General features: G+C 46.5%; 1 protein-coding gene and 1 non-coding gene across 2 annotated transcripts; both read left to right on the top strand.

Moving 5' to 3' along the window:
• Positions 1-567: 567 nt before the first annotated feature.
• Positions 568-25878, top strand: PPP1R8 (protein phosphatase 1 regulatory subunit 8). The gene is made up of 7 exons (XM_074934700.1): positions 568-718; positions 7180-7240; positions 18053-18206; positions 18975-19195; positions 19668-19812; positions 20821-20885; positions 23362-25878. Exons 1-7 carry the CDS (start codon positions 663-665, stop codon positions 23713-23715), a joined length of 1056 nt encoding a protein of 351 aa, XP_074790801.1. The 5' UTR covers positions 568-662; the 3' UTR covers positions 23716-25878.
• LOC141974774 (small Cajal body-specific RNA 1) lies at positions 9565-9729 on the top strand. Its single transcript, XR_012635816.1, has one exon.
• Positions 25879-27776: the final 1898 nt, after the last annotated feature.

Here is a 27776-nt window from a genome sequence, read left to right as displayed (position 1 = left end):
CGCAGAGTGCTTGTGAAAGGAAGTTGTATTTAAATAACCTTAATTAAAACACAGCAGGCCCCACCCCCGAAGAAAAAGGAAACAAGTGCGCCAGTCATTATTTATTTTTGTCTCTAAGCTATTTCCATTTTGGCTTTAATGAGGGGGGTGTTTCAGTTACGGCCCAGCCCGGGCCCCGACACTCCGCCCTTCCCCCCCAGGCCGAGCCCCGACACCCCCCCCTCCCCCGACACCCCCCCCAGCCCGGGCCCGGACACTCCGCCCCCCCAGCCCCCTCCCCCGACACTCCGCCCCCCGGGCCCGGACACTCCGCCCCCCCAGCTCCCTCCCCCGACACTCCGCCCCTCCCCCCCAGGCCGAGCCCCGACACCCCGCCCCCGCCACTCCACCCCCCCCCCCCCCAGCCCGGGCCCGGACACTCCGCCCCCTCCCGCGACGCTCCGCCCCCCCCCAGCCCAGGCCCGGACACTCCGCCCCCTCCCGCCCCTAGTCCGGGCCCAGACACTCCGCCGCCCTTCCCCCTCCCGCCCCGGACACTCCGCCCTCGGCCACTCGCTGTCACTATGACGAGAGCGGCGCGCGGTGTATGCCGGGATAGCCTCCAGGCCGGTCCTCCTGATTCCCAGCCTGCCCCGGGCCCGCTTGAATGGGGTATATCCAAGATGGCGGCGAACGCGAATTCTTGTGGCGGTCTTTCGCTGTTCGACTGCCCGAGCTGGTGAGCGCGGCGGGGCCCGGGGCGGGACGCGGGCGGCGGGGCGGGCCCGGCCCCCGTGCTCCGGGGCTGGGGGCTTGGTCGCGGCGCGGCGGAGCCTCCCGTTCAGCAGGCTGCTGGCCAAGGTGCCAGCCTTGGTGTGCGGGGTCTGTCCTCGGTGTGTGCTGCCGTCCGGTCGCTCCGAGCTGCGGCCGGGCTGCTGAGCTCTGCCCGGGCCCTGCCCCCGCCTCCTGCTGCGGCTTGGGACAAAGCGCTTTCCTTCCCCGTGCCTCAGTTTCCTTACCCGCAACATTAATACCCCCCCCCCACGGGTGTGTAGGGCGGGTGCACGGCGAAGCAGGGCACTGCGGGAGCGGCGGGCCGCTGCTCACCTGCCCGCACCTGTGCGGATGGCGAATGTCTCTCACCGCAGCTTCAGACGTGAGTTCTGTTTCCTATTGAACTCCTATTGAAATAACAGGCGTGTTTCAGAAGTGGCGTTATGTGTTTGTTCGGTAAGTGTTTCCCCAAGATCTTAGCAAAATAGGGAGTTGGGACAGAGTAAGCAAAGGCCTTGGCATGCACAGTGTGAGACGCCTGTTAACTTGAAAGTGGCCGTGATTTTTTTCGTTATGCTGAGGGGGAGACTGTCAGAGGGAATGCACAGGTAGAATGTGAAAGCATTATGGACTTGGTTGGTCTTGTTCTTTTTGAAGGTAAAGATAGCAAAGGCCTATTTGGTCATCCACACCATCATCCTTGCACAGTGCAGGACTGTTCTCTTCAATACATTCGAGTTCTGTGCTCAGTAAAACTTTAAATTGCCTAGGAGAAAATTATGGTAAAAACATTGAAGTGCCAAAGTCAAGCACTCAAAAATCAGGAAATGCCAGTTGTAGCCTAATTCCGACCCTTGTTTGTATGCATGTGTTCAAGTCTCTGCTGGCATGATCACCTATTATTTCTTCCACAAGACGCCAGCTGTATTCAGTGGATAGTGCTCACCGAATGTGTGTCTGTTCAATATTGCTTTTTATCCTTCTCATCCCTTTGTATCATCCCATGCTTTATTTACTGCACACCATGTAAACCTTGCACTTAATACAAAACTACTAATTTACTTATGGGTTCTTCTAGCGTTCTCATTGTCATAGTATCTGAGAGATTCACAACCATTAAGGAGCGCTCCTGTGAGGCAAGATGGTGTTAGTTTTCCACCTATAAAATAGGGGTGTAGTACAGGGAGATTAAGGCCAAAATTGTTAAGTATCAGCTAATCATGGATGCCTAAATTCAGATGGTTTGGGCCTGATGTTTCAGTGTACTTAGCATATTTATAGCACGTCATATGCTCAAAGCAGAGAGCGATCATTGACTTCACTTGCAGTCGTGAACGCTCAGCGCTTCTGCAAATCTGGCCCCAAATGTCTCAAGTCAGCACCCAGAAAATGAAAAACCCAATTAGTGATCACTTGTGAAAAGTTTTGTTTAAGTGACTTGCCAAGCGTCACGTAGGGACTCTGTGGCGCAGGCAAGTGTAGAATCCAGTTCTCCAGGATGTCATTCAACTGTCTTAACCAGGAGACCATCCTTTCTCTTCCTTCAATCCCGTACCTCTTTTGCGACACACCTTCCCATTTGCAATAAACAAGGTAGGGGTCCTACAGGCCACACACATTCACTGCAGAACCCTGACTCATTTCCTGAGCACCATCTATCATGTGTAGGGCCCTACCAAATTCATGGTCATGAAAAACGCATTACGGACTGTGAAATCTGGTCTTAGAAGCCTGCAGTGGGTGGGAGAAGCAATTGTAGGAAACGCCTTCCTTAGTTCTGGTATTGAGCATGCTCAGTCCAGTTACCACACCACACAGAAACTGTGTGGGGATGGAGCATACTTGGTGCAGACAGAATCTTCAGAGAAGAATGCTGCTGTCTTTTAACAAACCTCTCCAGAAGCATGTGCGAACTGCAATTTTTCAGAGGCTTTTAACTCATCCAAATTTGCTAGATTTACACTAGAACAGCAAAAGCTGCATCTCTGACACACGAGCAATGTCCTTGCCACATTTCAAGTTCCTCCTCCAAAGCATGCAGGCAATAAAACTTCAGTTAAATCACTGAAATAATATCTTAGCACCAGGAAAATGTTGGTTTGCCTAACTTTTCTCTTGAAAACAGCTTTTTACTAACGCTTTCAAAAAAAATTCAGCATGTGGCAGGCACCCAGAATGTAAAATTTCAGCCCCAGTGTTTAAAGTTTGGCCATGTTATAAGTACCTCAGAATGGAGTCTTTGTAATACAGAGTGTCAGGTACACTCCACCATTGGTGTTTGTGCTTTAACCAGTTGTGGGGAGGAGTCCTGCTTGCAGGTGGACTTTTTTTTATTTCTTCTGATCTTGAAGTACCAGTCTGCAGTAAAGATTTAGAATTTCATGCTTTGTTTAAAAGCTTTGTTATAAACTATGCTGGCACCTGTTTGTTTATAAATTCTTGGTTATAAACTTAGTTTTAATTTCTTCTGGACTGAAACATGGACCACAAGGTCTTGACATAAGCACAAAGGTGGGTTTATAAAAGCTGGGTATGTAAATCATATGTATACAGAGGAAACATGGCAAACTGTCCTCCAGTTATGCCTCCCTTGGCTTGAGAGGATTTGCAGGAGCAGCCTTCAGCTGTACAGTGTTCCTGAACTCCTGGTTATTTGAATCCTTCACTGTCCAAAAGTTTCAGGTAACCCCTGAGTTGTGTTTATCCTGCAGGGTGAACCTCAGTTATCTGTGTATGAAATATAATGTGTATGTGATACAAAATTTGAAACTTTGGTTCATCAAAAGGCAGTTGGCAAGGGAATAGTTGGTTTCAGCAAGCAAGTCTGGAGAAGCAAGTAGTTGGGGCCTCAAGGCACTGCTAGGAAATTTGGTGTAAACTGGAACATTTAAAGATATAAATTGCACTTCACAAGTATCTTTGAGCCAAGGTCAAGCTTTCACTGGTGGAGATGTCACAGTGTTATCTGGAGAGGATGAATGCCTTCAGAGTTCAGGAAATTCCACCATACCCTACAAGCTAGGCACTGGGATCTATATAGTAATGTAGGCCAAAATTTTATGAAAGGGGTGGCTAAATTTAGGCTCCTAAATCTACATTTAGAGACCCAAATAAGTGGCCTGATTTGAAGTTAACACATTAAAATAAAACTTGTCCAGCCCACATCTTTAACAGCTAACACATTTTAAAAATACTTTTTTTAAATATGACAGGTTTCAGAGTAACAGCTGTGTTAGTCTGTATTCGCAAAAAGAAAAGGAGTACTTGTGGCACCTTAGAGACTAACCAATTTATTTGAGCATAAGCTTTCGTGAGCCACAGCTCACTTCATAAATGGTCTCTGAAAGATCATGATCATTCAAAGAGGTGGCATGCTCCAGCTAGACTTCTTTGCTAAAGGCAAAAATGAGAAATGGCCTGACAGACTTGGCCTACACTACAGAGTTACATCGATGTAAGCTGCTTTATGTCGATCTAACTCTAAGTGTCTACACTACAACGTTGCTCCTGCTGATGTAAGTCACCCGCTACACCGACTTAATGACCCCACCTGCACGAGAGGTGTAGTGCTTAGATCGATGTAGTTAGGTCAACACAATGTCAGTGTAGACCCGGCGTTGCTTACATCAGACTGTTCTGGCTGTGAGCCCCAGGTGGTTGACGGCGAGAGCCCCACTACCGTGGGGCTTGGGCTGGCAGTTTCCCACACTCACAGTTAAATCAGTGCAAGCACTCCTGATGGTGACATACCCCGCCAACAGAAGGAGCTTTGTGCGGACATGCAAACCGGTTTAATCACTGCAGTGGCTGTACATGAACTAACTTAAGTCGACTTAATTTTGTAACGTAGACTTGCCCACAGATGTACCTTAGTAGATTGCAGCCGGGAATTTCCTTGTTTTTTCTTTTTCGTACCTCTGATCTCAAGTGTCGTCAGGAAGGTGTGACAGCAAAGAGCACGTGGTCTTGGTAGTTTGAACTAGGGCACATCTGTTGCGGGTACTCAGATTCTGGGCTTAACTGAAGTCTCTGGTTCTATTCCACCTCTTCCAGATCTCGTGTCTTACCAGAAACAGGCTGAATTCCCTATCGAGATTGACAGAACCTGAACATGCAGTGTTAATTGGACCAGCTTCTGTTTGTGAGACAGACAAGCTTTTGAGCCACACTGAGCTCTTCTTTAAGTCTGGGAAAGGTACTCAGAGTCACAGCTAAATGCAAGGTGGAACAGATTGTGCTACTTATACTAACCATATTGCGAGGGACCATTCAAGGTAGAGTGGCCCATTAACACCTCTGCAATCTTTAAAACAAAAAGGGGGTAGTGGGTTAGATTGTTGAAAGAAACCATAAATCCAGTGTCTCTGTTCAGACCATGATTTTTAGTGTCTACCAGTTATTAATTTAGTTTAATTTCATAACCCACTAACCCCCTCTTTCCACCTTGCATTTAGCTGTGACACTGGGGCTTTCCCAGACCTCAAGAAGAGCATTTGGGGCTCAAAAGCTTGTCTCTCTCACCAGCAGAAGTTAGTCCAATAAAAGATATTACATCACCCACCTTGTCTCCTTAGGAACCTGAACTTGGCAGCCTCGATTGAGATACTGAGTTCTGATCTAGTCTTTTCCAGTGAGTGTCAGATTCTACTAGAATTGTAAGGTTTCCACATGTTCTTGTTAACGGTAAACGCCTTTATTCTGGTGGTGCCAGAAGGCCCCAGCCAGGAATAGGGTCTCATTGTGCTGGGCGTTATACAAACATAGGTAGGAAAAGGTTCCTGTACGGAAGGGCTTAGAATCTAAGGCTAAGTCTACACTGCACACCTTACAACGGCGTGGCTGTGCCATTGCAGCTGCGCCGTTGTAAAGTAAGCAGTGTAGCCGCTCTTTGTTGCCAGGAGAGAGCTCTCCTGGTGACAGAATCACCCTCCACAAGGGGCAGTAACTTCATCGACGGGAGAGCAGTTCCTGCCAACAAAGTGCTGTCCACACCAGCGCTTTTTGTCATTAAAACGTCTGTTTTTTTTTTCACATCCCTGAGCGACATCATTTTTAATGAAGAAAGTGGAGTGTGGACAAAGCCTCAGGTACAAAGGGCAGAGGAGGGAAATACAACGTGCAATGAATTGGCACCATTTTGTTAGCTATGTGTTTTTGTGTGTAAGTGGGGGGTTGTTTTTTGTTTGTTTGTTTGTTTGTTTTCCCCCTTACAGGTAGAAAGAGGATGGGGAATGGCAGGAAGCGTAACATTAGTAAGAGCAAAGAGTAGGAGAAGGAAGGAGTAGAAAAAGACAATCAAAGCTTCTCATTTGCCTAGCTATGAGCAGCAGCCAGTGTTTTGTAGGCATAACAGCAGAAGTGAGTCTTTAGGAGGCTAAGGTAGTGGCTGATCAGACTGTATACAAACAGAGGTCTTTGATACAAAGATTTTCTGCTGAATTTTGGAGGAAAGGAAATGAGGGATAAGGGCTGTGATTTCTTGTGTCCTTCTTTCAAATGTTTTAGATCTGGAAAGGCACATGCACAGCCCCCAACACACTGTTTTCCAGAGGGTTCTGAAGCACATCCCCAAAACATTGACCTCTGCAGGTAATCCATGAGGAGAGCTCCAATTACAAATTTCTTTCCCAAGTCTACAGGCAATGCTCCAGTGTCACTGCTCTTGTACAGAGCTTCCCAACAACAGCAGAGACTCTGGTCTCTTACACTCCAGCTATTCAGAAATTGGTGGGCAGCATGTAGCTGAGAATCATGGAGGTGTGTAGAATGTCTGAACAGCACCAGAGGCAAGCAATGGAGATATTCCTAGTGGAGGAGGAGTAGAGTACCAGAGATGGACAAGTACTAGAGATGTGCCCTCACTGTTTCCCCAACAATCAGGAGGTTTTTAAAATGCAGGGATGGGGAAACCACTGTCTTGCTTCTAGCAGCTGAAGGGATAGGCAGGGGGCTTCAGATTTCAGATATCTACTAGCTAGAAGTTAATACAAAAGATGGAAGTCCCCAAGCAGGGTGCAGGGACAGCCTTTGTTAGGAACCCCAGCCCCTCTCCAGTTCCAGAAGCTGGGAGCTGGCTGCGTTTCTCACCTGGCATTATCCAAGGAAGTTGTTAATGGCAACACTACCCCGCTCATCTTTGTATCTCTCTTGTTGGTTAGTTTCCTTTGATGGCTAGCAGGTTTCTGGTGAGTGTTTCAAGCCCATCTAACCTTAGTGTGCTGTGGCAACTGAATAACTCGGTAAGTAGAGAGATCTATTTTTATCTGTAAGCAAAACAAATCTAGGACCTCACATACAGGACACTTGTGGGACTATTATTTTTCACAGTAAACCTGCTTCAGTTTGGATTTGTTTGGGATTGATAGAAAGATGGTACAATGTTAACAATACTAGACATCAATATTTATTTCTCTCCTTATTTTCCAGGGCAGGAAAACCTCCCCCTGGCTTGCATCTGGATGTAGTCAAAGGAGACAAACTAATTGAGGTATGAAAATAGATGTAGTAAGCGTTTTAGATGCATGCAGAAGGAGATGGGATTTAACCCATCTGTTGATGGGGAATTGAATTCCATTGCTTCATTTCCCAGTCTTCCCCCTCCATTTGTACCTCGAAGTGACCCTTCCCTCTCTTTGTGCGCCCCAAAGTGACCCTTTCTTCCCCGACACGCACTTTCCTTTTTTTTTATTAACAGTGATCCAGCCCCCAGCCTTTCACCACAACCCTTAATGTTTGTAACTGATTTTGATGAAGTGCAAAGTCCCCTTTGTATACATGCACTGGGTCCCAGTCAGGAAGCTGTGCTGTGCATCTGTCAGCGACATGGTGGCATGGTGATTGGGTTTAGGAACATAGGACTGGAAGGGACCTTCCAGGTCAGCAAGTCTAGTCTCTTGCTCTCAGAGGTAGCCATTTATATAGTCCATGTAAATAAACGTTGCCCGCTCCATCTTAAAACTGGTTAGGTGTTTTGCCCCCACTATTCCTATTGAAAGGCTGTTCAAGAACCTGACTCCTTTGATGGTTAGAAACCGTCTTCTAATTTCCAGCCTAAATTTATTCATGGCCAGTTTATCCCCATTTGTGCCAGAATTGTCCTTTAGCTTCGAGAGCTCTTCTCCATCCCTTGTGTTTACCCCTTCCCTCCAATGTATTTAGAGGCAACCTTATTCCGTCTAAGCCTTCATTTTGCTAGACTTAAAGGAACTTGGCTTGTTTGTCTCCCCTCATAAGAGAGGTTCTCCCTTCCTCTCATCATCCTAACAGCACTTCTTTGCATCTGGTGAGTCTGAATTCATCTTTCTAGAATGTGGGTAAATCCCAAACAAAACACTATGTTCATCTACAATTTAAAAAAATAAATGCAAGTATTTCCAAAACTGTTACTTTGTGCAAAGCCTTATTTTACTAAACTTAAGTGTTGGGTCAGAGTTGTCTGCTTATCACCTAAAAGTACATATGCTATTGAAGGTTTTAGTAGAGCTAGTCTCGGATTCTGACCGGCAGTCCTCCTTGTCAGAAGTGCTCCAGGAGCCTGGTTTTGTAAGCAGAAGCTCATTCAACTAATGCCTGGGGAGCCCAAATGTTTAATGCAAAGTAAGTAGTATTAGACTGATTCTGAGCTCCTTATTGCCGGGGTTTGTTACTATAGTTTACGTTGTAATATTTTTACAATAAAAGTAATGCTTCTCTCTTGCCTAGAGTTCAGCAGTGGGAACAAAACCATTCAGGGAGCCAAAGGTTACAAAGTAGGGGGAGCCAAAATAATGCTGCTAAGCAAGAAATTGGAGCATTAAAAATCTGAGGTCTGGTGAAGAGAACCAGAGGAGCTGGGGGTCATTGTTCACTGGTTTGCAGTATACGATGTTGCAGGATCTTTGGCCAGCAAGGGAAAATTGCCCCTGACTCACAGGAGATTGTATTTGATCTGCTGGTCCATATTTTGGTTATGGTACCAAAAATACCCTCTCTTCCCTTTTAACAATGCATGTTCTGGAACTTATTTAATTGTATTCTTCCCAAGCCACAGTCCAGTTATAATTCACAATTTTTTTCTACTGTACAACATAACCAACCCAATTTGGGGGTGGCATGGTGAAAGAACCTAGTAAGTCTTCAGGCTTATTTTAAGCACTTTGTTGATGTATCTCTTATCACCTAGTATTGTCTGCAGTATATTGTTTGTCTGTATAGAATGTAAGATCCTTGGGACAGGGATTATGTCTTGTATGTGTTGTATAGTGCAGAGCGCGACCATAGTCAAATAGCAGATATTTAACACCTTAAGTGATTCCTTCATTGGGATTCTTCTGAAGTGCTACTCGGATGCCTTGGCATCCCTGCTCCGATTCTTTCTTGTCTTGTAATCACGTATCCTGCCCTTCTGCCATAAGCCATATATCACAGTCAGCAACTTCAAGGTGAAAAATCTTCATCTTTCAATTGTCCTGCAGGGCCTATATTCCAACACTCATGGGTATGTAAAATATCTGGCTGTACCATGAGTAAAGGCTGGACCTGTTGTGACATCAAGAACCTGAAAATGCAATTGACTTCACTGATTTTCATTGGTCAACTTCATAGGGCTGTAAAAAGAGCAAAGATAGTGACAGGCAAAGTGGATTTCTAAAATGTTCACTTTTTCTAATCTAGTATTGTTGGTAAAGGTGAAGAAATGTTTGTTCCCAACACATGACCTTAAGTTAACTGTCCTTTTTAAGGTTCAGCTCTTTAGACTAGTCAGAAAGCTCTGCATGTTTTTCTGTAGTTAGTGGCTAGGTTATAGAACACTTGAATCTTTACAGATTTACTAAGCACTTGATACTAACCGAGCTATCTGTATCCCAGCTCTCATGTAGAGATCTGAGATACAACTTGTGATTGCTGGGTCTGAGAAGTGCAATATTAAAACAAGCCATGAAGTATTAAGCTCAGCATGTAGAGGATCACGCTGGGTTATAACTCAGAGGCACAGATGAGTTTTAAGCTTGTCTACACTTAAAATACTGCAGTGGCACCACTGTAGCGCTTCAGTGAAGATTCTACCTACGCCAACAGGAAGGGTGTGACCGTCTATGCTATTATGGTCACCACTTTTACAAGATTATGATATACTTTGTACAAAATTTGCCTTGAGGTATCATTTGAGAACTTAATCTGCTGAACATTATTATCCCATTGAAATATGAGTAGAAAACTCTGAAGTTAATATTCTACTGTATGGTTGTTAGTGAAATATTTTAAGTCTGGGTAACACTCACAAACCATTTTTCAGAGACAAAGACACACTGGCACCCCCAGACAGCCCCCTTGACTTAACTGATACCTATCACTTGCTTAAGCAACCATTCTCCTGCAGGGGGAAGGTGTGAATATGAAACTTACATTGCATCTCAGGAACATTTCAGCCCTCACATAGTCACATGGTGGATGTGCACCCCAATGGGGTGAGGGGGATCCTCACAGAGGGGAGGCTGGTATATGAGAGAGAGAAACCTCCAACTCACCTCTCCTCCTATCTCTCTGCTCATCACATCAACGGACACCTGACTCTGAACTGACAGAGTGGTCCCTGGCTGAAAGAAAATCCAGACTGTGAACTATGACAACTTGTGGTGAAAGAGTCTCTTGCTTTAGATGCTATTCGATAGTTAAAGGTTAGGAAGTAGCTTCCGTGTTTGTTTTTCTTTTGTAACCAGTACTGACCTTTTTATGCATTATCACTTAAAATCTTTCTATAGTTAATAAGTTTGTTTCATTTTAACCAGTGTGTGTTTGTTAAAGTGTGTGGAGAAACTCCATTTGGGATAACAAGTTTGATGCATTATCATTTTCCTTTGCTGAAATGACGAACTTTCTATGAGCTTGCATTGTTCAGCAGTGTGCTGGACAGTACAAGACACACATTTCTCGGGGAACAAGACCGAGACTAAGAAGTGGCGGGTGTTGCCCTATATGTAATTTATGAGTGACTGGTCAGAGTACTTGTGTATTTAGCTGGGAGTGAATTTACATACTGAAGGCTTCACAAGCAGACCAGGAGTAGCTGCTCTGGCAGTAAAGCAGTGTAAAAGGCACCCCAGGCTAGAGAGTTCAGGGGACACCGCTGTTCAACAGTCCAGATCGTACCCTGGGGAATGTCACAGTGGTGCAGCGAGGAGCAGGGTATATGCACAGCTTGTCGTTCTGAGTGAAGTTTGCACTTCAAGCACTGGTGTAGCAATTTTAAGTGAAATTCAAGTGTGGTGGCTGAAAACAGTCGAAGGGTTACAGTTTTGTTTTCTGTTTGCTTATTTCGGAAAAGGGAAATAGGAACAGAAAAGCATAAAAAATGAGCAAAGGTACAGCAGCTACAAAGATGGATATGGCCAAGTTGAAGGAGAGCAAATGAACGCAAGCATTGGTTAAAGCAGAGATTAAACTGAAAATGAAGGCATTAGAGCTGAGACAGAGAGAAGCAGCAGTAGCTGCTGCTGCTTTAGGAGAAGCCCATAAAGGAGCCCTGAGGCAACTGGAAGCTGAGGCTCACAGGCGAGCCACAGAGCTGCATGAGAACCATGGAGCTGAAAGCCAAAGAGGCTGAGGAGAAGAAAAAGGAGCGGAGCTACAACCTGGAAATGAGAGCAGAGCACTATAAAAGGCACCCTAGGCTATAGAGTTAAGGGGACACCACTGTTCAATAGTCCAGAGTATACCCTGGGGTCTGTCACAAGGGGTTTTCCTGTCAGTGTAAGTAATCCACTTCCCCAAGAGGCAGTAGCTAGGTTGACGGGTGAATTGTCCCCTTGACCTAGTGCAGTCTACACCAGGGGTAGGGGACTTAAGTTAGTTTAACTGCATTGCTCAGGGGGGTGGATTTTCTTACCCATGAGCAACGTAGTTATACCGACCTAACTTCCTAGTGTAGACCAAGCCTTCATCATGGTCAGATAAAGGCTGTAAAATTAGTGTTCATTGTTATTGATTTGCCACTGCCTTGTGAAGTCATTACACCTATGCAAAGTGAGTGTCAAATACTGCCAAGTCTGAATGGCAACATTTTACACTTAGTACTGGTGTAAATGAGAAATTGCATCGACTCTTCTCCAGCCCCTTCGGACTAGAAGTAAGAATAAGAACTGACCTAGGAATTTTTCCACAGTACTTGAAGCCACAGGATACGGTGCTCATAGGGATTTAAATACCCATGTCTGGTTCTGCTCTCCCAGTAAGAGGGAGTTGGTTGAGAATGTGAGAATAAAAGGGAAACTTAGTACAAGGAAGCACCAGCTCCTTGACTCTCCATAATAAGAAATGGGATCACAGAATGCAGCTCCACAAAGGTATTGAATTCAGGAAAACCACCTGGGGAACTGAATCTAGTGAGTAAGACACTTTTGGAAGAAGCAATAAATCCATTGGGGTGGAAAAATTTGGGGAATCCTAAAACCTGCCATGATTAAAGTGCAGCTGACCTCAGAATTAAAAGAACAAGAAGCAGACGATATGGCTTTGCAAAGAAATGCTCAGATAAAATGAGGTCTTGAGGAAAAACCTCTATGAAACACTGATGTAACCAAACAAACCAGAATCCATTAAGACTTGCAGGAAAAAGAGAAGGGCAGCAAAAAGATACTATCCAGAGAGGCTAATATGAATGGGAAGAGCTCTTCTTAGAAGTGCATGTGGTGGAGGAGAAAAACACCAAATAATTCTTCAGAGGTGGCTGAGAGCCATTTTCTTCTAAAACTGTCTTGTCCAAACTTTTATGTTTTGGTTAACTTGGAAATAAGGGAAGACCTTGTAAAAATTGCTGTTCACAAAGAGCAGGTAAGGGAATATATGAACAATGTGAACATATACCAATCAACAGGTCCAGAATGGCACAATTGGTGGGTGAATAGAATGCAGAAGTTGTGATATGTTCTGGGTTTTGGCAAAAGCATTTGATGATGTCTCGTGAAATTATGCTAGGAAAATTTGTTCAAATTGACTCTGATATGAACACTATCGTGTAGATTGAAAACTGGCTGCAGGCCTGATGGTAAGGGATGATGATAAATGGTAACATGCAGAGTTGGCAGAGGACTTATCATAGAATATTAGGGTTGGAAGAGACCTCAGGAGGTCATCTAGTCCAATCCCTTGCTCAAAGCAGGACCAACACCAACTAAATCATCCCAACCGAGGCTTTGTCAAGCCAGACCTTAAAAACCTCTAAAGATGGAGATTCCATTACCTCCTTAGGCATCCCATTCCAGTGCTTCACCACCCTCCTAGTGAAATAGTGTTTCCTAATATCCAACCTAGACCTCCCCCTCTGCAACTTGAGACCATTGCTTCTTGTTCTGTCATCTGCCACCACTGATAACAGCCGAGCTCCATCCTCTTTGGAACCCCCTTTCAGGTAGTTGAAGGCTGCTATTGTGTCTTGTAGTCTTTGGGTAATGATCTAGAAAAGAAAAGAAACACATGAAATTTGCTAAACATTCATTAGTGAATGCTAAATTGTGAGAAGCCGCAAATGCCATGCGAGCAGAGAAATACGTAATACAAATGGGGTAGAGCGCTTAAAAACAAAAGCAGAAAACAAAACGAGGTTCAGTTTGGAAAAGGTGAGTTAATCCATAAGGGGGAAGTTTAATCTGAAACAGAATAAAAACTGGAATATCAGTAGTGCTGAAAGAGACTAAAGGTGATAGTGGACAGCTAATTAGGCAAGTTTGCAAAGAAAATGAGCCCAGTGCAATTTTGTATCTGTTGATGAGGCACAGGAATAGATGTCAAGATGCCTGTCCCTGGCTCTGTCCCTCACCATGTGACTTGGTGCTTAGTCACAGACGTTGTCTGTCTTCCCCAGGCCCTCCAACTATAGGCCTGAGAAGATTGCATATGGAATATTGAGATCCGTTCTAGGCATCCACATTACGAGAAAGATTAACAAACAAAAGAGCAGGAAGAGCAACTTAAATGATGAGGAGCTGGAGGGATTAAGTTGAGTGATTTGAAGAGCTGCATTCATTTCCAAGACACTTTGAAGATTCTGCTGCTGCACAGGGCCTTTAGGTCTCTGTGCTCTTCGGCCACATGGGACTTCAGAACCCCAGCCTCAAGCACTTGGAAACGAGGAACTGCTCAGTTACGGTCTCCCAAGTTGAGCTGCTGCTTCACACACAATACAACCTTAATGCAGCCCCTCTTTGGGACATTACTCCTTGTAACATTCTTTGGGAGGTGGGGAATATTTGGCTAAATTGCAGAACAATCAAAAGAGATCTTTAATGTATTGTTAGCATCTCTAATTGTGGTTGTGCAGGTGGCAGTAAGGAGAAAAGGCAAATCAGTGTGAGCACCACCAATCGGCAGCACATCTCCCCACATCAGTGCTGCTCAGGGTAGATTAAGTCAAAGTGACTTTAAATCAACAAGCAGGAAACCTTGACTTGAATCGTGTTTTACCTTTGTACTTTTTAATTTTTGCTAATGAAGGGATGATTCTCATTGGTTGGTAACCACTAAAATGTGTTGATTTGCTACTAAATATAGCCTTTACGCTAAATTTGGTGGTTCTTTTTGCTGACCAGGAGGATAAATTATATCTGTACATGCTCATTTAAGAAATTATGTAACTTAATTTAAATTTATTCAGATTCTTAATTTTCACATTTTATATTGTTAGAAAATGGTGAATGATACTTTTTTTACTAGATTAATTATTAACTTGCAATTTGCATTAAGCTGTATTTGGATGAAAATTCAATTAATGCACACAAACAGCATTTTAAAGTATTTTTATTAGCTCAGTAAAACTACCTTAAATGTGCTGGTTACATAAATTTTTTTCTTATCAGAACATTTATCAAAACATGCTTTGCAAATAAAACTGATTTATTAAACAAAGGAAGTATTATCTGTAGTTATTGAATGGAACTAATTGTTTCTGGTCACCATAGAATCCTAGAAGTGGAAGGGACCACGAGAGGTCATCTAGTCCTGTCCCCTGTACTCAAGGCAGGACTAAATGTTATTTAGACCATTCCTGACAGGTTTTTGTCCAAGCTGTCCTTAAAAATCCCCAATGATGGAGGTTCCACAAAGTCCATAGGCAATTTATTCCAGTGCTTAACCGCCCTGACAGTTAGGACGTTTTTCCTAATGTCCAACCTAAACCGCCCTTGCTGCAATTTAAGCCCATTGCTTCTTGTCCTATCTTCAGAGGTTAAGAACAATTTTTCTCCCTCCTTGTAACAAACTTTTATGTACTTGAAAACTGTTGTCCCCTCTCAGTCTTCTCTTCTCCAGACTAAACCCAATTTTTTCAATCTTCCCTCATAGGTCATGTTTTCTAGACCTTTAATCATTTTTGTTGCTCTTCTCTGGACTTTCTCCAATTTGTCCACATCTTTCCTGAAATATGGCACTCGGAACTGGACACAATACTCCAGTTGAGGCCTAATCAGTGCAGAGCAGAAGAATTACTTCTCGTGTCTTGCTTACAATACTCCATGTCCTTCATTACTTTAGAATTAGTAGATCTCATCCTCTTAAACCTAGTTTTTATTCATAGATTGGAAGGGGAAACCAAGCTTTCCTGCTTTTTCAACTCCCAATTGGTTTCTCAACTTTGAATGAACTTATCATTGAACTGAACTAGTTGAATAAACTCAACTGAAGAAAATATCTTTGAACCTACAGAAGAGGCTACTGCCATCAAAAACTTGTTCAACACTTCAGCAAATTCTGGTTCCAGGTGCTTGGACAGTGACTTCCACCGATTTAGTTTGACCAGGTTATTTTAGACTTTGCAACAAAAGTACTGCTTAATTTTATTTAATTTAAATTAAAAACATTTTTTAAAATAATTATGAATTCGTATTAACTGTGATGTTGCCATGCAGCCCACTGCCCATTCCATCAGACTGCATGAATAGGAACCCTAGCTTGGTGCTATGGGCACACGGAAAATGTAAGCTTTTGTTGGCCAGGGTGCTGTGATGTTCCTATATGTGTCCACACAGAGGCAGAGTTGTATGGTGTGCAGCAGCACCTTAAGTGAGCATTTCCTGGTCTTCCAGTGTTTGAGTTGGAGGTTTCTAAGTTCCATGACTTAGAAGGGCATGGGGACTTTTTGAGTCACTGTAGTTTAAATCTTAATCCATCCAGACCCTTAATCATCTAAATTACTTCCCCCATAAGGCACAGCACACACCTAACCAATGCATGTGTCAACCCTAAATATCAGCTGATGTTGCTGCAGTTTTAATTAAGTTCTAATTTGTTATGCCATGAGGAAGGTTAATGTGGTGGCGGCTAGTGTTTCCTTACTATCTGCAGGCAGAAGGAAGTTCCTTTCGGGGGTATGTCGCTTGTCAATGGAAATACACTCTGTTGCAGGCGCGAGCAAACGTTTAGGCCTGAGGGCTACATCGGGTTTTGGAAATAGTATAGAGGGCTGGTTAGGGGAGGCTGTGTCAGGCTGCCCCTGCCCCCTATCCACCCCCCACCCTCCTGGGACTCCTGCCCCATCCAACTCCCCCTGTTCCCTGATGGGGGGGGGAGGGAGGGGGAGAGGGCAGGACCCCTGTCTGCCCCCATTCAACCCCCGACCACCACCCCAAACTCCCCTGCCCTCTATCCAACCCCCCCGCTCTCTGCCCCCTTACCATGCAGCACAGAGCACCGCTGGCTGGCGGCGCTACAGCCGCACCACCCAGAGCGTTGTGCCGGTGTAGTGGAGTAAATTGCTCTCCGTAACTGCTGCCGTAGCACATTCCTACGCAGAGCAGTTTAACACACTACACCAGCAGCATGGCGCGCTGAGGCTGTGGGGGAGGGGGAGCAGCGGGGCAGGGGTTGGGGGCGAGCCTCCCAGGCCAGGAGCTCAGGGGCCAGGCAGGAGGGTCCCACGGGCTGTAGTTTGGTCTAATGCCATTAGGGCAGAGGTGGGCATAGTGTCTCAAACTTGGTACCTTGCTTTTTTAGGGTTTACACAGAGGGAATGTCATGCATGCCCAACCTTAATCCAGTTTAAACAAAATACTTTGTTTATACAATAAGTATGGAGAGCTGGAGTAAGAAGGAAAAGCTAAGATGTCTAACAGAAGAAATGGGCTGATAGGTGGATTTGGTTGTGGGTGAAAACACACTGGAGAAACCAACTAGGCCAAACAAAGCTCTGGAGAACACAATGTAGGTACAATCGTGCATAGGAACAGAGGACTTGCCATTCTGCACTGGACCCAAGGTCTGTCTCTGACAGTGCCCAGTACCATATACGTCACAGGAAGGTGTGAGAAACCCCACGGTAGGCACATGTGGCATAATCTCTTCCCCCCGGCCTCATCCTAATACCTAATAGATTGGTTTAAGCCCTGAGGTATAAAAAGTTTTATCCCTTCCAAAGCTGTGTTTTGCACTGGCCTCAGGGAGGTGGACTGGATAGGACCCAGTTGGTCTCTTCCATCTCCAGTTGCTCTGATTCTATAAGGCAGAGTTTCCTTTGAGTGGGTCAAGACAACATTGAAATGTTATCCAACAGGTTTTAATATGCTGAGACCATGTGTCGCTTCCTATGTCGTGCATAGTCTTTCCTTTCTCTACTAGTTTGCTAAAGATTTGTGTGATTGTGTTGGGTTTTGATCTGTTTGCTTCATGTTCTAGAGCAGAGGTGGGCAAACGTTTTGGCCTGAGGGCCACATCAGCATTGCAAAACTGTATGGAGGGCTGGGTAGGGAAGGCTGGGTAGGGAAGGCTGTGCCTCCCCAAACAGCCTGGCCCCCTCCCCCTTCCTGCCCCCCTCAGAACCCCTGACCCATCCAACTCCCCCTGCTCCTTATCCCCTGACTGCCCCCTCCTGGGATTCCCCACCCCAACTGCCTCCCAGGACTCCATCCCCTATCCAACTCCTCCCCCCCCGCTCTCTGTTCTTTGACTGCTCCCACTCCCTGACAGCCCCCCTAGGACTCCCACGCCTATCCAACTGTCCCCTGACTGCTCCTGGGACCCCCTGCCCCTTACCCAACCCTCCCCGCACCCTTACCATGCTGCTCAGAGCAGCAGGAGCTCGCCACCCGGCTGGTGCCAGCCACACCATCCACGCTGCCTGGCAGGAGTGTCGGGCCAGAGCGCTGGCAACATGGCGCGCTGCAGGGGAGGGGCCGGGGGCAAGCCTCCCTGGCCAGGAGCTCAGGGGCTGGGCAGGACGGTCCTGCGGGCTGTAGTTTGCCCACCTCTGTTGTAGAGTCCATCTTTTTAGGAAGATCTGGAAGTTTGTATAAATCTGATAAGGTAACACTGCTATTTATTTAATATTCTATCTCAGAAACTGATCATTGATGAGAAGAAATATTATCTATTTGGGAGAAACCCTGATCTGTGCGATTTTACCATCGATCACCAGTCCTGCTCTCGGGTCCATGCTGCCTTGGTGTATCACAAACATCTTAAGAGGGTTTTTCTCATAGACCTTAACAGCAGTAAGTAACTTGGCATTTAACCAGGGAGCGGGTGTAGGGTGATTTGATAGTTCGACTGTTTGGATTTTGAAGATGTTTGAAAGAACATTTTGATGCATGAGGATTGAGTTTGTTAGCTTCTTATTGACTGACGCCTTGTAACACTTCCAGTGCACTACATCCCAATGCTCAGACCCTCTTGAACATCCCCAGAGCAATATTCCTTTCCAGTCACATTTTGCCATGTGGGGAAATGATGGCCATCTGGGATATGAACTAACGCTCATTCTGAAGTTGACACAAGCTGGGGCTAGAGGGATTCCTTGTGTCACTAAGTATCCCTCCCTCATTCAGCGATTGGTGATGGCATTTCCAGGCTCTGGAGCGGATCAGATTGGTGGCATGGCAGTGAGGTTCCAGAGGGACTTGGCCTTCCCTTCAAAACTATAATCTTTTTTTGACTACTTCTGGTTAAAAACTACATCTCCATTGTGTAGGGCACTTTCTCAGGATCTGGTACTCAAGGGAACTCCAGCCTGTTCCATGCAGATGGATACAAGCAGGGGGTGGCTAGAAATACTAGAGGAAGCCTGAAACCAAAGTGTGCTTGTCATTTCTGTTAGTTATATGGGGAGTGCTGACCCCTGCATGGGATGTTAGGGTGATAACGTTACTGCAGTGACATGTATATATCCAGCCATCCACGTGTGGGTTTTGACCTTATGGCAGTGTTCCAGTTCCCCAATGACCATTTGGTGGTTTTTTTTTTCATTCTGATATTCTCCTCAGCACATGGCACGTTCTTGGGTCATATTCGTTTGGAACCTCACAAACCCCAACAGATTCCCATTGACTCCACGGTTTCATTTGGTGCCTCTACGCGGGCATACACTCTACGAGAGAAGCCGCAGACACTGCCGTCCGCAGTTAAAGGAGATGAGAAAATGGGTGGTGATGATGAGGAGCTCAAGGGCTTGCTGGGCCTGCCAGAGGAGGAGACCGAGCTTGATGTGAGCACCATGAAGCATTGTGCCTCTTACTGGATAGCACTCCCCTCCATCGGCTTGGGGTGCTCATTTCCCTGGCGCTGTAGATGGTTTTAGGGGTGTCTGCTGCTGGCAGGCACTCACAAGCCATCTCATGCCATTAGGATAGGCTTGCTTTCATGCTTCTTTCCAGCACCTCTTGTATAACAGCCCATGTTCTACCACCCCAGCCAAACCCACACCAGGTCACTGGCAGTTCCCCAGCCCTGCTGCTCATTCACAAGCCATGCCTGCTGTAGCCCCATTACCTGCTAGTGGCGGGCAGGCCAGGAGGGACACAGACCAGTGCAGCTGGCACTTCTGCCCCATTCTTTCCTTGAGGTTTAAGGTTGGGGCTAAGCCATGTGCTGTGCTCTGCTGTTAACTCTCAGCCCTTAGATGGCAGCTTTGTGCGTTATAGCTGCACTGACCATTTCCTCCCTGATTGTGTCCTTAGAACCTGACAGAGTTTAACACAGCCCACAACAAGAGAATCTCCACACTCACCATAGAGGAAGGGAACTTGGATATTCAGAGACCAAAGAGAAAACGGAAGAACTCCAGAGTGACGTTCAGCGACGATGACGAGATCATTAATCCAGGTGAGCATGTGTATCTTGCCCCTCCATCTCCTCGCCCCCACCCCTCTGAGAGCCTGCGTGCTAATATCCCATATTTGGAGATCCCGCCCGTGGCCGGCCGGCCAGTCAGTTGGAAAACACAGAAATCTGAGTTGGAAACTCCAAGGGGACTGGCCCTTCAGAGAAGCACCCACATTTCTCCACGTCGGTGTTATGTGCCCTCCGAGGCACCTGCCAGCTAAACAGTACTGTTGCTGTCTTCCGAGAGGCACATGAGGTCCCTCAACCCCTACGGCTCCTAGGCCGCTTGCTGCGCACCCAGGCGAAGCCCCTGAGGCAGTAGAGGCCAGACTTCCAAGGGCTCCGAACTCACGGTTGCACCGGTCTTTCAACAGCTCAACACCATACGTGCTGAGCTCTCCTACTTCGGTGTCTAAATGAGAGCTGAGTGTTTCTGAAAATCTAGCCCTAGATGCTTTGAGCACTTGTAGTTGCCGGGATGGCAGGCCTGAATTTGGATCCACAGCTCAAATTTCCCCTGCTAATCTGCATGGGCGGCTGGGGGGGGACGGGGTTAACGGTAAGCCTAATGCTTAAACCATTTAACCTTTTACATCCCACTTCACGCATCAGCCAACATGAGTTGTTCAGGTTCCTTATTTCCAATTTGAATTTGTTTGTCTGGAAGTTTGACAAAGTGTCTGGAAGGAAGGTGGGTAAGGTAAATTAACCATTGGAACAACTGTAACCTACAGAATATCAACATCCCCATCCCCAAGCATCAACAGTTCTTCCAGCTCTTCCCAGCCTAAATAGATTGGGAGCCCACTGCCACTAGATGGCCCCAGCAGTTTGAAGGATCCTAATTTCTCTCCCGTGTGCACACAGCTTCTGAACTGCAGCTTTCTGAAGGGAAGGTGCATATGATACTTCCATACAGAGATGCGCTTGCATACCGTGGGCACACTGCAGTGTACATCCTCTCTTGTAGCCATTGTACTAAAAGCATAATCCTTCTCATGCTTACAGAGGACGTGGACCCTTCAGTTGGGCGTTTCAGAAACATGGTACAGACAGCAGTGGTCCCAGTTAAGGTACAAACTAACTTCCAAATCTAACCAAAACTCTTCATCTGTAATTTGTAATCTATAGCGTGAATTATTGTCTTAAATACTATGCATTAGGGTGCGGGAATTGTCAGTGTTTTCTTTTTGTGTTCAGATGGATTAAAGGGAAACTGGCAGGTCTGTTCAGGTTCATAATTTAGGCAGCATTTTCAAAATTGAAGATCAATAGAAATGTCCCCAAATGCTTTTCTAAAAATCAATTGGCTGTAGTTTTTTGGTTTTAACAAGTTATGGGGTGAGAGACAAAGTACTGTATGGATTAGAGCAATGGTGGGCAACCTGTGGCCCATCAGGGTAATTAGCTGGCAGGCTGCAAGACAGTGTTTACACTGACCATTCTCAGGCACGGCCGCCCATAGCTCCCAGTGGCCACAGTTCTCCATTCCCGACCAATGGGAGCTGCAGGAAGTGGCATGGACCACAGGGACATGTTGGCCGCTGCTTCCCACAGCTCCCATTGGCCAGAAGCAGCAAGCTGCGCGCGGCCGTGCCTGCGGATGGTCAATGTAAACACTGTCTCGCAGCCCGCCAGCGGTTTAGAAGCTGGCTAAGGGGCAGAAAACACCAAGTAGGAATCAATGGTCTGTTTTCTACACGAGAAAAGGTTAACGTGGGTGTCAGAGAAGGTCCCATATTAGGACTGGTGAGGTTTGGTACATTCACTTTTTCTGTGGGAAGGCAGGGAACAAAAGTGGGCAAGTCTGCAGATGGCACCATTGTGTAGGATACTCAGGACTAAAGAAAACTGAGGAACTTCAGAATAGCCTAACAACGTGATTGCAGATGAAATCTGCTATTGACAAGTACAAAGTAATGCGCATGGGAAGGAATACTTTGAGTTACTCTAAGATCACTTATGTTCTAAATTAATTATAACTGTTCTGGAAAAAGACCTGGGCGATCGAAAGCAAGACATAAAATCTGCCAGTCATAATCCAGAGATGGCCCTGTTTGTCGTTTTGTATCCAGGTAAATAAATACCCTTCAGACACCCACTCAGCCATGCCTTTTGGACACAGGCAGGTTGGGCAAGCAAGCTCAGGAGGCAAAGATGGGAAGCTTAGTCTATTCCATAAACTAAACCCTACCTGATGCTTTCAACACCCAGGACTGGTCTATGCTACAGAGTTAGGTTAACGTAAGGCAGTTTGTCAACCTAACTATGTCAGCGTGGACACTACAGCCTTGCTCCCGGTGATGTAGGTGCCTTACTACACCAACATATTAACTCCACCTCCACAAGAGGCATCAGTGTAGTGAGGGCAATAGTGTCCATGTAGCCCGGGGTGGGCAAACTTTTTTTGGCCCAAGGGCCACGTCGGGGTTATGAAAGGGTATAGAGGGCCAGGTAAGGAAGGCTGTGCCTCCCCAAACAGCCTGGCCTTTTCCCCCATCAACCCCTTCCTGCCCCGACTGACCCCCTCAGAACCCCCGACCTATCCAACTCCCCCTGCTCCTTGTTCCCTGCTTGCCCCCTCCTGGAACCCCCGTCCCTAACTGCTCCCCCTATTCAACGCCCCCCCACCGCTCCCTGTCTCCTGACCGCCTCCGCCCCCTGACTGCCCCACGGGACCTCCTGCCCTTACCGGGCCGCTCAGAGCGGCAGGACAGGCTTATTGGAAAGCCTGGGAGGTGGGCGGGCACAAGCCGCGCTGCCTGCGGTGGCGGGGGAAGAGTGGGGGAGGGGCCGGGGTCTAGCCTCCCTGGCCGGGAGCTCAGGGGCCAGGCAGGAGGGTCCCACGGGCCAGATGTGGCCCTCGGACCACAGTTTGCCCACCTCTGATGTAGACACAGTATTACTTCCGCTGTTGGCTGTCATTCTTGTCAATTTCTTGTTGATGCTGGAGCTGTGAAATTGACAAAAAGGCTGGAAGGTTCCCTGCGGTGAACCCCACCCCAGGGCAGGTGGAGGCAGTCTCTGCTCTGAGGCCAGGCTGCCCTCTAGGCTCCCAGGGGGGAGCTTCACCAAGAACTGAGAGCCTGTGCTCTCAGCCCCCCCTCGCTGCCCCTGTTTAGTCAGTGCCAGCACTCCTGGAGAGGACGTGCTCCACCGACAGAAGGAGGGTAGTGGTGGACATGAAAAACCACAGTAATTAATTAGTGCAGTGACTGCGTCTTCACTTAACTTAAGTTGACCTAAGTTTGTCATGTAGACATGCCCTCAGTCTGTCCTGCACTCTGCATCAGTGAGAGCATTGGGAGTGACTTCAATGGCAGCCCCAAAGGAAAGCCAGCTGGGGTGATGGGGAAGAGGATAACCTGTCTGTGTCTGTGTAACGCCTTCATGTAGGACAAAGCTGTGCGTGGTATGCATGGTGACTGTTGGTGGTGTGTGAGGAGAAGGTGAAAGAATTAGATGGGATCCAGTTAAAGTGGCTTCTTGTTCTGGTCCTCCATGCTGTGAACCGTTCACTAAACAGTTCCCTCTTCCTTCCAATTGCAGAAGAAACGGATGGAAAACCCAGGCTCGCTGAGCATGGACGAGTCTGTAACCCGGCGCATGCAGAACTTCCCCTACGGCGGAGGATTGTATGGTGGCCTGCCTCCCACTCACAATGAGGCAGGTTCCCAATCGCATGGTATTCATGGGACAGCACTCATTGGGGGCCTGCCAATGCCCTACCCCAATCTTGCCCCAGAGGTGGACTTGACTCCCGTTGTGCCATCGACAGTTAGCATGAACCCTGCTCCCAACCCAGCCGTCTTTAATCCTGAAGCTGTGAATGAACCTAAGAAGAAGAAATATGCAAAGGAGGCCTGGCCAGGCAAGAAGCCCACCCCTTCTCTACTGATCTGAGATGGGCTTTGTTTGGGGGTGGGAGCGATGAACTTGAGAAACTGTTCCCGTGCAGTATCGTCTTTTAAAGTTTGTGTCCTAACCACATGTAATATCAAGATTGGAAGAGTGAAATGTCCCTCAAAGATCTGTCTTCAAAACATTTTTATATGTCTGTAAAAAACACATCTCCCACCTCCTTTTGAATCCAAAGGCCAGCAGCCTTTTCCCTTAGCCATTACTCTCCATAAGTTAAAGGGACACTGTCAAGTAATTCAACCCCCAAATTTATGGCCTGATCCTGCAAACACATCAACTAGGTGTAGTGCTTACTACTATGAGTAACCTTGTTCCAGCTAGACTGCTCAGGGCAGTATGCCCTACCTTAAGAGTAAGTGTGCCGGCGCAGGCCTAAATTCAGTACTAAATCGGGCTTTTGTGTGTAACTTTAAAACATTACAAAATGTAATATACATGGAATGGCTTTTATTGTTTTACTGTTACAAAATCACATAAAGGCTTTTAGTTTGGCTGTAAACATTCCCTTGTACTTGCAACCTAAAACACTGCAGCATCTGGGTAGCTCTTGAGAAGCTGGAGGTGAAATGGACAAGAAATAAAAGTGAAACTGACTAGTCGATTTCTACTCATCACCCTCTGTTAAACACAAAAGGCAAACAGCAAAGAAATCGTTAGTGTGAACTCTTCTTTTCTTAAAAACCCTCTGCTCTGATGTTTGAGGTGTTACAAAGGACACAGATAAGGATACTTGGGGTTTTTTAAATATGGTTTTTAATCTTTCAGCTGAAATGAAATATCTTTTATTGAAGAAAAAACAAACACACACACAGCGCCTTAAGATTTGTGATCATACAAGGTGTCAGGTCTGTGATTAGGAGCAGCTAGCCAGCCAGCAGCCATGAGTTGGTCACATGCAAACTACATGGGTTTTAATGATTAAAGAATAAAACTGTGTGCAGTCTTCTGTATGTTGTCCTTTTCCCCTGCTAACAGCTGAGGGCAGGGGTTAAAGACAAGCAGCAGATTCCTGAAATGATGGTAGTTTCTCAGTGGAATGTAAAATCCTGCCTCATCTAAACAGAAGCACTTTTCCAAGCTTGGGTACACAGCATTCTGGTTTGACCTCTGTTTTCTTTCAGTTGAACAAAATGAGAAATTTGACAAGGATTTGCAGGAGTATTCCCAATCTTTAGTTTCTAAAACTGAAATTTTAAGTTCATTCAAAATTTTGCTTCAGAGAAAGCAGCGATACTTTGCCCTAGGCTTATTCAGGAGCCTTTAAATTGTGTGATAAAACAGTTCATCTAATTAGTCACCATATTATTTTTGGGAATTCCTCCAGAATATGTGCACTGACATTTGACGTAACATCCCTGGCAGGTCATTAGTAGTGCATTGTGAGGAATTACCTGGCAAACTAGTGTGGCCATTAGAGGTATGGTGCCCTTTAATGTATCCGATCTGGCCATACACCCTTGAACTGCTCTGGACAGATGTTCCAAAATCAGTGTAATTTTTGCTTCTGTAGAATGACAAATTCTATCATGTTTGTGGTCTAAAAATGAGATAGTAACTACCCTAACCAGGATTGGTTGAAGTCCCTTATGGTCTGGCTGGTTCCCTCCCCCTCTCCACCATATCTGGCTCAAACTACTAGATGCTGGAGCTTTTTCTGGTGTCATTTCTCCATGGTATGATGGTGTGTTACAATGTTCTAGGTTGTCATGCTAAATGGCTTGTGTTCCTCCTTAGTTCCTATTCCAAATCCTCCAAAGTCCACTTGCAGACTTCCTCCCTAGATTTTTAGTTCTTCTTCTTCCTAGGCTGTAGGATTTTTCTCTTTCCTGCCAGTCTGTGTTATGAAGGCAACTCTTTAGGATGTGACCAGTTGGGGCAAGTAAAAGTTGAACAGACTTTATTTTACAAGTGACTCTTTGCAAGATCTCCCTGGGGAAGGGGAACTTTCCTGCTTGTTGTCTTGAAGCTCTTCTCCTCTTTGGGTTTGTACAAGCTCTCATTATTTCAGAGCTCTGTGGCTATTACAGGCCAGGAAGGAGGGGATGGCATGAAACCCATGGGCTTTGTACAGAAGTTTGTACATTTGTGTAATAGGCCTTTTCACACTTTCTGTTTAGCTTTTTACCTGTAACCTTTACTACATTGTAAATTAAATGCAGATTTTGCCATTGTGGAGTTTAGTGTGTTCGTTCTCAACCTAGAGCCCTGCTGCAGTTGGGCATTTGCATTGCATGTGGCATCTTGAAGGTCTTTGTCACTGCAAAATGCCCTTATCATTGGAGTCCCTAAGCTTAGCAGGACTGGCTAGTGCTCCACCCTGAGAGAAGAGTAAGTCTGATTGCTGTTCCCATCCTGCCTCCTATGCCTTGTGCTCATGGCCTGCACCCAGTTGCACAGAATGGTGTCAGTCATGGAGTGTTCTCAAACAGTAATTGCCCTTCTCCATTTTCTGACCCTCTGTCCGAAAGAATCTTTGCTTTCCTGAAAGGGGCTCAGCTCCCAAAAGCCTGGGCAATGCTGCCTTTGAGAGGCAGTCTTCGGGCCAGCCTGTGAGTGTTCATTCCCATAGGAGCAATAGTTTATGGGCTACGTATCCAAAGCAGGGGACAGCACTCACAACTGAGGCCAGACCGCTCTGCTCCCATTGGTATGATGGGATAACATGGTTTTGGTAATTAAATATTCATGGTAAATAGGCCCAATGGCCTGTGATGGGTTATTAGATGGGGTAAGATCCGAGTTACCTGGGAAAGAATTTTCTGTAGTATCTGGCTGGTGAATCTTGCCCATATGCTCAGGGTTTAGCTGATCGCCATATTTGGGGTCGGGAAGGAATTTTCCTCCAGGGCAGATTGGAAGAGGCCCTGGAGGTTTTTCGCCTTCCTCTGTAGCATGGGGCACGGGTCACTTGCTGGAGGATTCTCTGCTCCTTGAAGTCTTTAAACTATGATTTGAGGACTTCAATAGCACAGATAGGTGTGAGGTTTTTTTGTAGGAGTGGTGGGTGAAATTCTGTGGCCTGCGTTGTGCAGGAGGTCAGACTAGATGATCATAATGGTCCCTTCTGACCTAAATATCTCTGAATCTATGAAACTGGGCCTCTGAATGTCAACGTGCGCCCAATGCACTGAGCCCTTTGGCGACTGCTGCTCTAAGTGGCTCTGCAAAGTATTAATCTGATACTTGCTTTTTAGACCCTGTCTTTCCAGGAACTGCTTCAAAGAATCTTCCTCCTTGGGCAGGAATGTGGAAGCTTTCTGTAGTGGCAGCAATGCAGGCAGGAATAGCTCTACAGCTAAAGCAACAGATGTGCTCTGTACCACCAAGGTGCAGGCCACGATTGCAAGGGCTGAGCACCCAGAAACCTGTCCTGAAATCCTTTGGAAATGTGGCCCTTTGCTATTGCATCTCTGGCTAGAAATCCTTCAAGGCTGGTCCAAAGGCTGAGCAACTCGCACTCCTGCAGCTGCAGGGCAGGGAAGGAGAAAGCACTCCAGGGCTGAGGCACTGGGGTGGCTGGAGGAAGCCTGTGTGAGGCTTTGCAGGTCAGCCAGATCAAAGGGGGACACAGCGGGGAAGTGAGGATTCAGGCTGGAGTGGGGAAGTTGGAGATGGTTGTATGAGGGGTGCTTACCAAAGGAAGGGGAGCTTGGGGTGTCAGGCAGGCGCTGTAAGAGGCAAGCTCATATTTCAAAAGCATTCAGAGGGAGCCAGGAGGGTTCCCAAGGCAGCCTGCACAGACCCACGTGTTCAGCAGGGGGCAGTGTTGAGCCAAGCCTTTGGCTGCGCACTCTCTGCTCACTGAGCTGGCAGGTTGCAGTGTCGGGAGCAAAGCAGCTGGTGTCACTTTTATCTGTCTGCCCTTGGCAAGCGTGGGGCCGATTGGGAGGGAGAGGGGCAGGATCCTAGCCAGCTCATACAGTGGAGACAGCCCTGTGCTTAGGGCCGCCCTGTGCTTAGGGCCACCCTGAAGCCAGCCTCTCCCTTGCTCCTGGGAGCCCTGGAGAAGCCCTCAGGTATACACTGTTGGCTGGCTGATGGGC

Source organism: Natator depressus, chromosome 19, assembly GCF_965152275.1.
Source record: "Natator depressus isolate rNatDep1 chromosome 19, rNatDep2.hap1, whole genome shotgun sequence".
Taxonomy (NCBI): domain Eukaryota; kingdom Metazoa; phylum Chordata; order Testudines; family Cheloniidae; genus Natator; species Natator depressus.
This window is presented reverse-complemented; position numbering and strand designations above follow the sequence as displayed.